At 50.4% G+C, this 11,761-nt stretch overlaps 4 protein-coding genes across 4 annotated transcripts; all 4 read left to right on the top strand.

Annotated features, from left to right (window-relative positions):
- Window positions 1-15: 15 nt before the first annotated feature.
- RhiXN_05102 (SET domain-containing protein) lies at window positions 16-1,885 on the top strand (the record flags this gene model as incomplete). Its single annotated transcript, XM_043324918.1, has 7 exons — window positions 16-172; window positions 235-358; window positions 406-586; window positions 633-796; window positions 853-889; window positions 944-1,687; window positions 1,754-1,885. 7 exons carry the CDS (start codon window positions 16-18, stop codon window positions 1,883-1,885), a joined length of 1,539 nt encoding a protein of 512 aa, XP_043177337.1.
- A 2,218-nt stretch (window positions 1,886-4,103) lies between these two features.
- On the top strand, window positions 4,104-4,877 carry RhiXN_05101 (uncharacterized protein; the record flags this gene model as incomplete). The annotated part of the gene is made up of 3 exons (XM_043324917.1): window positions 4,104-4,226; window positions 4,668-4,682; window positions 4,740-4,877. 3 exons carry the CDS (start codon window positions 4,104-4,106, stop codon window positions 4,875-4,877), a joined length of 276 nt encoding a protein of 91 aa, XP_043177336.1.
- Window positions 4,878-5,976: 1,099 nt separating this feature from the next.
- Window positions 5,977-6,735, top strand: RhiXN_05100 (uncharacterized protein; the record flags this gene model as incomplete). Its single annotated transcript, XM_043324916.1, has 1 exon — window positions 5,977-6,735. One exon carries the CDS (start codon window positions 5,977-5,979, stop codon window positions 6,733-6,735), a length of 759 nt encoding a protein of 252 aa, XP_043177335.1.
- Window positions 6,736-7,758: 1,023 nt separating this feature from the next.
- RhiXN_05099 (exopolysaccharide phosphotransferase) lies at window positions 7,759-10,618 on the top strand (the record flags this gene model as incomplete). The annotated part of the gene is made up of 12 exons (XM_043324915.1): window positions 7,759-8,474; window positions 8,537-8,785; window positions 8,832-8,879; window positions 8,929-8,938; window positions 8,995-9,049; window positions 9,102-9,215; window positions 9,272-9,350; window positions 9,386-9,716; window positions 9,780-9,984; window positions 10,043-10,246; window positions 10,345-10,378; window positions 10,432-10,618. The coding sequence occupies 12 exons, from the start codon at window positions 7,759-7,761 to the stop codon at window positions 10,616-10,618; spliced, it is 2,232 nt and encodes a 743-aa protein (XP_043177334.1).
- Between the last annotated feature and the right edge of the window lie 1,143 nt (window positions 10,619-11,761).

Below are 11,761 nucleotides of genomic sequence, written 5' to 3'. Positions count from 1 at the left end.
ACCCACCCAACTACCATGGCTTCCCAGCGAGTTATAAGCTTACTTAATTGGTGTAAACATCACGGAATTATTTTATTCAATATTAATATTGTTGATGGCTCGACCGAATCTCAGGAAGACACATCTGGTATCAGTGTTTTTGCGAGTAGTAACCTGAGTCATTCAGATCTGGGTGAGCCAAGCGATTGGCTGAATACATTAGTAGTCAATATTGACAACTCAAACTTCAATCAGTGGCTAAAATCCCCAAACACAGCATTATATCGCGAAAAACATCGCGGCTCTTATTGGACACACCTCATTCTGAGGCTAGTAAAGACGATGTGATGGAACTCGCGCTTGTATTGGCTTATGAGCTGTAAGCACGCAGGGTTCATACGGATCGGGACTCATTTTAGAAGCCAGGGCGCTCGGTGAACAATCTGCATGGGCCGGGTACCTTCAATCGCTTCCACGTGAACAGGTGCCTGTTGCGGCCCTTTGGGATGAAAACGAAGACAAGGATTCTCAGCATGCATGGCTGTGGCTTCAGGCCACTGAAACGGCCCGAGAAATTCATGAATTGAGTACTGGATGCACGATCTCGGTGAGCTCTATCCCAATCGTAGCCACGCTATTTACCTAATGTGTAGCAAACCATATCTAATTTTTACTACCAAGTTGCCAATCCGACTCTGAACCAAGCAGGTCACAAGGCGACACTTGACGATTTTCGGCGAGCTTGGTCACTTGTTTCATCCCGATCCTTTAGGGTAGACTCTTACCATGGCCTTGCCATGGTGCCCATCGCAGATGCGTGAGTAAAATAAACCTTACTCTTATTTCTCGCATATAGCCGACCACCACTTAAAGTTTTAACCACATCGGAGAAAACCAGGTACATATTGAGGTGGGTGATCATTAACCGTATACTCTAATAATAATTTAATGGAACTGTATGTAGACTGACTTTGATGTCTGTCCCATTTGCGGATCGCTCCAATCTTGTCCTCATGACGAAGAGGAGATTCAAGGGAGCTCCAATCTCACTGAAGGAAAAACGGTCCTAGAGAACACTTGCGATATGGTTATGAACGCTCCGGTCTCAACTGGAGACGAAATATTCAATAGTTACGACACGAGCCTGCCCAATTCGACGCTTCTCGCTCGCTACGGCTTCATCCTCGAAGGGAACGAGCATGACTACGTAAGCTGGGATACCACGCACCTGCCTCCAAGTATGCAGGGCTGCACTGCTTCACTTTTAGAAGAACTCGCTGGAACCTGGACTGAGGAACTATTGAATGCATCGTCCCTAGTGTACGACTTCCGGAATCCTTTTGGATCGTCGGTTCATACCGACTCCACCCTGTATGTCCAAGGCCCCGCCCATCGAGTACCTCGCTACCGGATCAATTCAGATGGGCTTGTCACGATTGAGCTCTGGGTGACGGCTGCAGTGTGTTCTGTGAAGGCGACAAGTGACAATGATTTAGGTTTAATTTCCAAATCTTCGCTGGGGCGCCTTGCTACGACACAAGTCGCTGTCGAGAACAATGAGGATGTTGATTTGGACCCCGATAACTTGGCCACCACATTGTTGCAATTACGGATTCTCGCGAACCTGCTGCAGAACCTGTGTCGAAGTCGCCTAGAGGGAATGTACATGCCTGAACTTTCTATTTCCGAATGCGGCGACTTGCTAGATGTAAGTTCTTTTTTTTTCGGCAACTATAAGTAACATTTCTTCATCCCCGGTCTCGATCGCTATTAGAGCCTGCCGGCCACTATGGTGCGATCTCGGATGGCCGTTTCACAGGCATTGAGCGAGCGCGCCACGCTGATCGCTTGTAGAGATGGGTGGGACGGCTTGATTGCGAGTCTCGAGGACATTAGTTTAGATTGAATAACAAAGTAGAACTGTTCGAGGAACAAGGTGAGCCCGTACCGGAGTACACGCGGGATTACAGAAGACGGCTGAACCCTCAGTCCAGACTTTGCTGCAATGTTTGTACTTGGTTTGTACACCTTCTATTCGTGTGCTATGTAACGAGGAAGCGAGCTACAATTTACCCATGAACCCCACCAGGATCCCCTGTTGCGCCTGGACTCACACCAAGCCACTGACAGACGGGTTCCAGCCCAAGCTCCACGAAGGGCAAAAGTAGGTGGATAGGCTATGCAGAGCTCCATGACATCTCCGCGCTCTGTTGCTCATAGTCTGGCGCAGGGCGTACGTCGTGCTCCATGTAAGTGGAGCTTGACCAGCAGTGCGCCTTTGTTGTAAGGTGTACCAATGAATACATATTACTCACCAGCCGGAATTGATTTGAATCTGTGGATCCATTCCTAATATGAATAAACGCTTGAATCTAAACTTTCGTATAGTATATATCCAGGCACGTCTCCCGGAATAAGCGTGAGATACACTCCCGCAACCAAGAGCTTCTCACATCCGATAGGACTCGGGAATTCCCTACCGGAACTCGCACGAGCGGTCTGTTCGAACACAAAAGACCTCTCATAACCAAACGCAGCAAGCTTGATCAGGCACATATGATGACCCGAGAGGGGGGTTGAGCAAGGGGATGTGTCGGGGATCACGTCGACTCCCGAGCTTTACTCGGGTCTCACAATCTGTTCAAACACGGGGATAGGGCCATCCGCGCTCTACTTCGGGGCCGCGATTTATCGGACGGCTGAGAATAACAGATGCATCTTCGAGTGCGTTGGGATCGTCGAGAAGGGGAGCTTATGCTTTTCAAGGCTGGAAAAGGACATGGCTTAATCACATGATCTGCAAGGCCAAAAAGAGATAGTGTGACCCAGGTTATCGAAGTTGTACATTTGTCTTGTAAATATATCTCGTAAGACGCCCGATGCCGAGACAGTTTTACGATAGACCAAGAGAAGAGTATTTGGAATTAAGATGGCCTCGGGCTCGATCCATGCTATCTATGCATTGCACAACCACCTTAATTTCATAAGGGCGCAGTGCAAGTCAAGGATTAGGACGATACCGACGGCCCCCTTCAATCCCGACCCTGATGTTATGTATACCTTTCAACCACCACGCTTAATGCAAGTACATGCACAGAAAATCCCTCATTACCATCATTTGATACGTCAAGATAGCAGATCTTTAAAATCATATCTTGATGGAATGAATTATCGACTATACAAACCGTCGAGGGCGCCCATCACTTGGTCATTTGCAATCTGTCCGCGGTGGCTCGTTTGTAACGAGCGGCTTAGCACACGTCAGGTAAAAAGAAGGAATTCTTATCTCTCCACATCTGGACCTTTGTGTCATAACACCCCTCAAATCTGACATTTGAGGGGGTATGAGGTATTTTCGTGTGTGACTAAGCCCATCTACATCTTAAGAAATGGGGACACGTAGACTTCCTAATTTGGGTTATCTAGACCTTGTGGAAGCTACGATTTACGGTGCTACTAGCGCAGATGTCCTTCGATCGGGCGACCGATCTATAATACAAGTGTACTGCGTCCCTGGCGACGATAAAGGCGTGAATATCCGTGTAATCCACTGATGGGCTATGAGACTTCCAGCAGTGGTAATAAGCCAAATAATGAACAGGTTACATACGGGTCCTATCGGGCAGGATGTCTCGTGTCCAGATCAGGTTGGTGATGGGCGGGGAACGACCGAGTTATAAAAAGGGTCATCAACCGTACGGCCTTGAAATACCATAGTTATATGAGCGTCAGTTACATCTTTAGAAAATACTGCGACGCTCGGACCCGGCTTCGTTTCTATTCATAGCTCAGTCTGCAGGAACTCGCAAAAAATATGAATCAATATTAATAAACTATACAGTTAATAGAAGCAGTGACGTCGGGGGTTAACCGACCAAGCCGTTGAATGGCGACTAACTTCAGTGTTACGATTTGCATGCAGCGCCTCCTACATGCAAAACTGCCGCAAGAAGGACAAATGTCATCCAACATCATTGGCAGCCCAAAACTCGGCCACTTCAGCCCGCACGAGACTCTTGGGTGGCAGAAAGTAAACGAAACCTAGACTCTGTTGATGTAATTAATTATGAATCAAATGTCAAGACGCCACTTTAAGAGCAGAGTAAAGCATGCGACTCTCCACGATGTCGAGCTCTGGGCTGGCAGTGAGGATCGGGATCGAGATATTAGGAACCAGGACAGGAACACGACCGGAACTGAAGATGTACGCGTACCGATGTGCGCATACCGATGTGCGCATGTCGATGGTACGCATATACATGATGCTCAACTCTCGATCGGTTGAAATTCTTGAAACAACGCAATTGACAGCTTAATTGCCTAGTCTCTACATCAGTCAGCAGCAGATCATTGCCCGAGACAGATTTATACAGAGCCACTAATGCCGGTGGAGGCACCCTAAAATGCAGAAGCAGCGACCGGGGGCGGGAGACCATCATTTATGAGCGCCAGTTTGATACTAAAAGAGGAAAAGATCGAGTTCGGTTCGAATCTCCCGCAGTCCGGCATACAGCGCAAAAGAGAACCATCAATGGCAGTGCTTGTTTGGTCATCAAGAGCATAGGCTGGTGGTCGTAAAGCGATCAATGAGGATGGTGCGCACAAGTGCGGGGCAGAAAAGCTTGACCAAGCAAGCTGCCCATCGGTGGGGATTGCCGAATGCAATGGTTAGGCTGAATCGAGGCTAGGCCGAAGGCATGTTCGTAAGCGCTGATAAAAAGAGTATACATCCGACTTGGGGATTGCTACGTGGGATTCAGAAGAACAGCGTCGGGCTCGGGTTGCTCATCGAGGGGAAGCGTATGGATATTGCGAGAAGAAGGAGGCGCAATGCAGAAGAGGCGCATAGTGATTTGCTGGCTTTGGACATGAGTGCCTTGTGTGCGGGGGTAGATTAAAAGAAATTTGACCGGTTGTAGGACCTGCCGTGCTCAGTGGCTGGAAATTTACAAGTCGGATCTGTGAGAGCTGAATGCAGAACATCACGACGTACGGTGAGCGCGCGTATCGGGTTCAGTGATCAATGCTGCACCGTCGAGGCTCGCTGCATATCGAGAGGTGAGGGTATTGTGCTATTGAGTAAGTAAGTAAGTCTTAGTTTGTCCCTGAGAGTGATGGATGTACAAAAAAAGCTAGTAGAAAGCGGGCAGCTTCCAAACCCAGAGGGCTTCTCTATCCTATGTACCTAGTAAGAAGCGTACCGTACTATTGGGCCGATTTGTCTTTTTCGGGTGATCTAGCGAGGAATACGGGAGTATGCCGACCTGAGGATGCCGCGGCAGGCTGGTCACGTTTTTGCTGCGATGATAAAGCACTATGACGCAACAACAAGAGCTAATAGTACGAATGTTTCATCCTATGCGTGCATACAAAACCTATACGGGGCTCAGCAAAGCAGCTATAGCTCGAGATAAACCTCCGCACTCGCCGAATGACATGGGGGGATGAGGAATCTTGGGGGGAGACGAATTTGGCAAGACGTAACCAAGAGGGGCATATTTGGCATTGTGTGTGGAGAAGCCAGTGCTTCCTTGAAGATTTCAAATGCTGACGGCAATTGCTCTCGACGGTTCTTGGGGCCGGACAAGTAATAAATAAAGCGAGCGAGATGAAGGACCCCCTCATCAACGCATCCTCTACACACTGGCCGTCGCGTCCTGCCCCTCCCCCTGCCCCTAGCACCCCCTTGAACGACCGCGATGGAATTGGACATTGATTGCTGCCTCTCTTGCAACAAGCAGTTTGTCAACACGGAATTTGTGCGTCTGCAGAACTCGGTCTATGAACTCGGGCTGACTTGATTTTCGATTTTCAGACATGTGAATTTGCGTCGTACTGCTCGCTCGAGTGCATGACGGGAGAAGATCTCCCCTGTCACCGGCACCGCATACAGTCAACTCCCGCCTGCGTGCGCGATTGGAAGGCCCGAGCCCGATCGGGTGGTCGCGCAAGGTGCGAGAGCCGCGTTCGCGCTCGATGTCTCGGGTGCGGCCGCGGATGTCCAATGCTCCCCGCGCTCCTCCGATCATCCAACTCGGGTTCGATGCCGAGGACCGTGCGCCTTCGCCCGAGAGTGAAGTTGCATGGAGTCTGCCTGCTGCCGGAGCCACCCGATTGGTCGGCAGCCGCTGGATGGGCAAGGACTACGAGGGCATCAAGTGCTGGGCCCATGGTGTTCGCGGATATCCCGACGATGACATGTCAGACGATGATTCAGACAGCGATATATTCGATGTCAAGGCCGCACCCATATTCCCCATTACCATCAAGTCTCCTCGCTCATCTCGCCGCGCACCTTCCACCCAGGCTTCGCTTACCCCACGGCACATGTCTGTGTTCACCCTCGATGACACTGCCTCGCTTGCCACCCCTGTAACCGACAACTGCCTTGCTCAGGGCTACCTCGAGTCTTATCAGTCTGCGAACACAGAAGCTGCACAACGACTCCGCCGCCTTGTCACCGGCTCTACGGCTTCCACCCTCAACTCATCCGCCCCCAAGCCCGCAAAAGCCCGCACAACATCCACCCCCATCCCTACCAACCTTCCCAAGTCTCTTTCCTCTGAACCCGTCTGGATCTCCCGTTCGATCCAATCATCGGTCAAGGCCGACCAGCGCGGCCGCGACTGGGGTGGTCTCTACGACGTTGAATGTGAAAAGGAAGAGCTTGCATCGGATCGCATTGGCAGCTATATCCCAACAGATAGCTGGCAACGCGGACGAACGCGCCAACGCTCCAACACCGATCAGTTCTGAGGTGACTTTCGCAGAAGAGGCGGTCGCCTGGAGTCCGTCCTGCTCGTTAGCCATCGTGTTATTGTATTTTCGCTTTGTTATCTGCTTGCTCTCTCTGGCGAATCATTATATTCGCTGCAGTCAGTCGAGGTTTATTTACTTTTTTTTTGAGTATCTGCATGTCCTTCTCCATTTCATACATGGCATCTATATCCCATCTCCGTCTCCGTCCGACCTAAGGCTCCTTATACGCTCTCCTTACACGCATGCGCTTTGTGTTTTATTGCACTGTACTATGATCTCCTTCGTTATTCTTGTTCTCAATAGACCTTTTGGATTTGACTCCATCCCTGCCGTGAATTAATAATACTATATACATTGCATGAAACTGCACGTTCTTGATGGCCCTGTGAGCAAGATCTAACCGGCTGAATCCTCCCACGCATATGGTATGGCTTCGGGCGATGTTACTGGCGGAGTTTGAAAACAACGGTTCGTCGGGCCTAAAGTCCGGAATGAGCACCTCGAGCCAAAGAATGCCCGCGATGTACTATACGATGTAGGCTTACGATGTCTGAAGCAAATTACACCAGCTTTTTGCTTTCGAGTGGAGCCGTAGTAAACCCGCGAGGGTTAACTCTATGGCCCTGTGTCGCTGCAGAGTTTCTCAGATCGCCTCTGGCGAACAGATGTCGGAGCCGGAGCTGGGCTGCAAAGTGGCCACAGCGATTCCTAGTCTAGTGTCAGTCATGTCATTGCTTTTTTAATTTTCACGGCAAGTCGCGTTGTAATTTTTTTTTAGGTATTAGAGTGACGACACTTGTCTCTTTTGTCTCTTTTGTCTATCCTGAGAAATCAAATTCCGCACCGATATCCGTAGTGGCGAGACGTGGATACGGACGAGTTACGATACGGAATTGATGGTGTAATGACGGACTATCGCGCACCACGACGACTTCTATAGGGACCTAATCCTGAACCACGTCTTGTGCTTTCATCCGCAATTCCGCAACGACGGCGGGCATACGCACTCTAATTACAGCCATGGCTGGTATACGATTCTGGTCTGCTCCTGGACATGGACATGGATTACCTGTTCCTGGCACAAGCAATGGGAATAGTGCCCGCCCCGCACATAAACGCACACGGTCGAATATTGACCCAGCATCATCGGACCGGGCTGTCATCCACATATACTGGCCCACTTCCCGGCCGCTCCAATTTGCACTCGTCCTCGCCGCCGGTTCCGTCTGTGTACTGATCTTCTTGCTTTCCACTCCAAGCGCTGCTGCTGGCCGTAACCCCGGCCGAACCGTGCAAGAACCAGGCTATCTCAAGGACTCCTTTCTCGACGCGTTGGTCAAGTGCGAGAATGGCCTCGCGCCTCCAGCCAATCAAGCAGAGTTTGTGTTTCCGACCGAACAGTCTCCTATGGCGCATCTCGCCACCAAGTACCGTGCCCTGACGAACACCCAGCACGATACTCCGTTGGCCCTGAGCAAACGACTTCCGCGCCGCGACGCGCTCGGCTTGCCACGCGACTGTCTGAACCATACCGTCAACGGTCTTGCGTGCCCGCATGGTCTCGCGTCCCGCTCTCCCCCTTCTCTCGATGTCGTCTGGACATGGACCAACGGGAGCGACCCGCTCCACTTTCGCGCGAGGCGCATAGCGGAAATGTCCGAGCCTCGGTTCGTTCAGGAAGAGACGCCTCGAGGCAGAAATAAACAAAAAGAGGGAGCAGAAGACAAGTTATTCCGGTGAGTTCCAGCATGTAGAGAAACAAGCAAACCAAAAAATGTACGTATTTTAATTTGCATAGTGAACACGACGAGCTCCGTCATTCAATCCGCTCTGTGCTCGATAACTTCCACCGCTGGTCCACGAGGTTCCAAGTGTTGGCTGCCGACTTTCCCTTTCCGTCGTGCAATTTGACGCACTCGCGCAATACCCTACTGGGTCAGATTCCTCAATGGTTGAACAATCATAATAGCAAAGACGGTTCGATCACCCTGGATGTAGTTCACCATTCTCAGTTTATGAGCGACTATCGACAGCCGACGTTTAGCAGGTTGGTCCGTTAGTCCTATGAGCGAACAAGCCTTGAATTTGCTCAGTTTAAGCATTGAATCTCAACTCACGAACCTCAATCTGAGTGAGGCATTGTGAGTCTATTATCTATATATGATCATCCTTTACTGATAGGCACGTTAGCATATACATGGTACGCCATCATCCCTTCTACTTGCTCCTGGATAATGCATTGAGCGCCACCATCAGAACGACGATATCTTCTTCATGGCACCTATGACCCCCTGGGACTTCTACACCTATGGTACCCTTGCTATGAGATCCTATCGGACCGTTTACTCATTTGGGGTCTATAGCTTACGGCCCTGTTCTTCGAATGCAATCTGACCTCATGGTACCCCCCACGACAAGAGAGACCAAAAAGGCGTATGGAGAATGGCAAACCCTGCAGTACTCAAACATGCTTCTAGGTACATTTATCCACATGGCATAAGAGGGGTTGCGACGTCACTGACCGCAATCATAGGAGACCGCTTCGGGCAGCGCTATCGGCCGTACACAACACATGAAGCCAAGACCCTCGTCAAATCGATGGTCGACGAAGTGTCCATCACCTGGCATTCCCAGTTGCACTACACAGGACAACACGATTTCGGATGAACCCTGAAGCCAAGGACGCGTATCTACCGTTTTTGACCACGCATTGGATAGTCGAACGGCATCGCGAAGCATTGTTGTGGGCATGGGTCGTCGCGCGGATAGGGGGCGATGACGACGAATGGGGCCCCGTCCAGTCAGCACAGGCGTGGAAAGAACTTGGTGGAGCGGCTGATAGCGATCTAGTCGACGTGCGAAGACAGGTTAGGACAACATTGCAAGAAGATCGAGTTATGAACGTGCTTGATAGCACGGGTGACACCGCGATAGGAAGGACGCAATACGCCTTCGTATCCCGTGATGGATATCCCTACGTCCGTACCGCTTCTTTATGCGACGTTTTGCATGTTCTGACATTTTTTTTTCTATCTATCTAGGCTAGTTTAGGGAGATTCGGATGGAAGAACTGGCCATTATTTCAACCTTCGAAGAGCAGCGATAAACCCGGGATGTATTCGGACCCTGGTGCGCGATGTACTATCAAACGAACCGAATGCCTTGGAGCGTCTAGTCCTCGCATTCGAGGTGCCAGCGGGATCTTTGCGCGTTTGGCGTTCGAAGTTCCACATTGTGGTGATTGCGGTAAGCAATGCAGTCATACTCCGTTCGTAACCCTGTCTGATGGGTCATGCGTGACAAGTAATTACTGCGCTTGTCGCGGCGAGCGGAGACTTAGGATTCTCAGCCTTTTTGCCAGGATCGGGTCGCGTCTGGACACCATGGAAGGACCTGGAGCAAGAACCGCCGAAAGAAATAGCCCCCACCTACCGCTTGTCGCAGACTATCGCGCGGCCAATTTTTCTTTGGCTCATGTATTTACGCAGTCCGGGGCGAGACAACGTCGGTTCGAGACTGGGCTGTGGAATTAATCACTCGGTATAGGTTCACAATAGGCAAGTGCGCGTTGGCAGTATATATTCAGTCTCGCGTGACTTTTTTTAGCAGGTCTGACGCCTTCGCATTTCGCAATGTTAAAGTTTGTCTCTCTTTGTCTTGCGGGATAATGGGGTCATTGATGTGTATTCATAGGAACCCCAACTCTATCAAGGCGTTGTTCGAGCGGCTGGAGAATAAGATTCATGCGGAGGATACGATCCAAGATGCTCTAATGCTCTGTTTGAATGATGACATTACACTCCAGCCAGAACGCGCGGATAAATTATTAAGGGATTGGCAAGGACAGCGGTGGCCGCAGAAGGCGGGATGGGAGCTTTGATTATGCACTTTTCATCATGCAATAGAACGTCTATGAATTCCCGTTGGGCGCATTGTGTTTGGAACAAACTTTGGGTGGCGGTACGGCTTTTTGGCTTTTCATCTTGTAAGATTACGCACCTATGATCACGCGCGCCGAGGACTCGGGCTTTGGTCGAGAGGAAATTAAATACCTGTTTTGGATGACTCGATTGATCGATGATTTATTTGCAAATGGCTGTTGACATATTAAAACACGCTGCAGCCGGCGGCAGTTGGAGCTCTTGGCTTGTAAAGAGGGGCGCCCCACCTTTACTATTCTACGCCCAACCCTGCCCAGACTCGTTGTTCTCTTACTCACTCAAGTCATCATCCAAGTGTACGATGGCCACCGTATCACGATCCACACAGCCTGACAAACGAGCTACGAGCGCGGTTCTTATTGTCATTGTCGGGTGTGTGTCAAATTAAGTATGCGTTGGCCTGGGCTCTTGTCGTAACGACGTCAGCGTATGTCCCTATGATGGATGGGCTAGTCCGTTCGTACTTTATCCCTGTTCTCTCCGCAGCCGACACCCTCAACTGACGCTCCAGCTCAGCCAATTGTACTAATAGGCTGTCAACAGTTGACCCGACCCTATGCATAAATTCGATACGTTAACCTCGATGTTCCAGTCCTCGTGGGCTTTGCTCGGCGGCCTTGTTTGCGCAAGACAAGTCTCTTTGGCTCAGGGTGCTCGGCAAGACTGATCCAGCATCGCTTAGAGAAGAAGTCGCCAACCAAAAAATAATAATACCAGCTCTCAGCCTAGCTTTGCTCACGCAAGCAAGGATCCTTGGAGGCTGAGCCAGGCACGAGGCCTCAATCAGGAGGCTCTTACACACTCTCGTCGGCTGCGGCTCCAAGGCAATTTTTGTTTTTGCTCTCCTTCATCTTCTATCTTCATTGCCCCAATTGGGATGGTTGCTAGCTCAGTAAGTTTCCTTTATCTCTCGTCCCAGCGCGCCAATTGCCTATTGCGTGACATCTGACAGGCACTGACGCTATGGCCGCCGGCATTTTTCAGATATTAGGATCCTGATCATCATTGTTTCGGCGCTTTGCGAGCGATGAGCGTCGGCACAGCTCGGGGCGAAGACCGAGCAATCGCAAAATTCCTCCTTG

Source organism: Rhizoctonia solani, chromosome 2 (genome assembly GCF_016906535.1).
Source record: "Rhizoctonia solani chromosome 2, complete sequence".
Lineage (NCBI taxonomy): Eukaryota > Fungi > Basidiomycota > Agaricomycetes > Cantharellales > Ceratobasidiaceae > Rhizoctonia > Rhizoctonia solani.
This window is presented reverse-complemented; position numbering and strand designations above follow the sequence as displayed.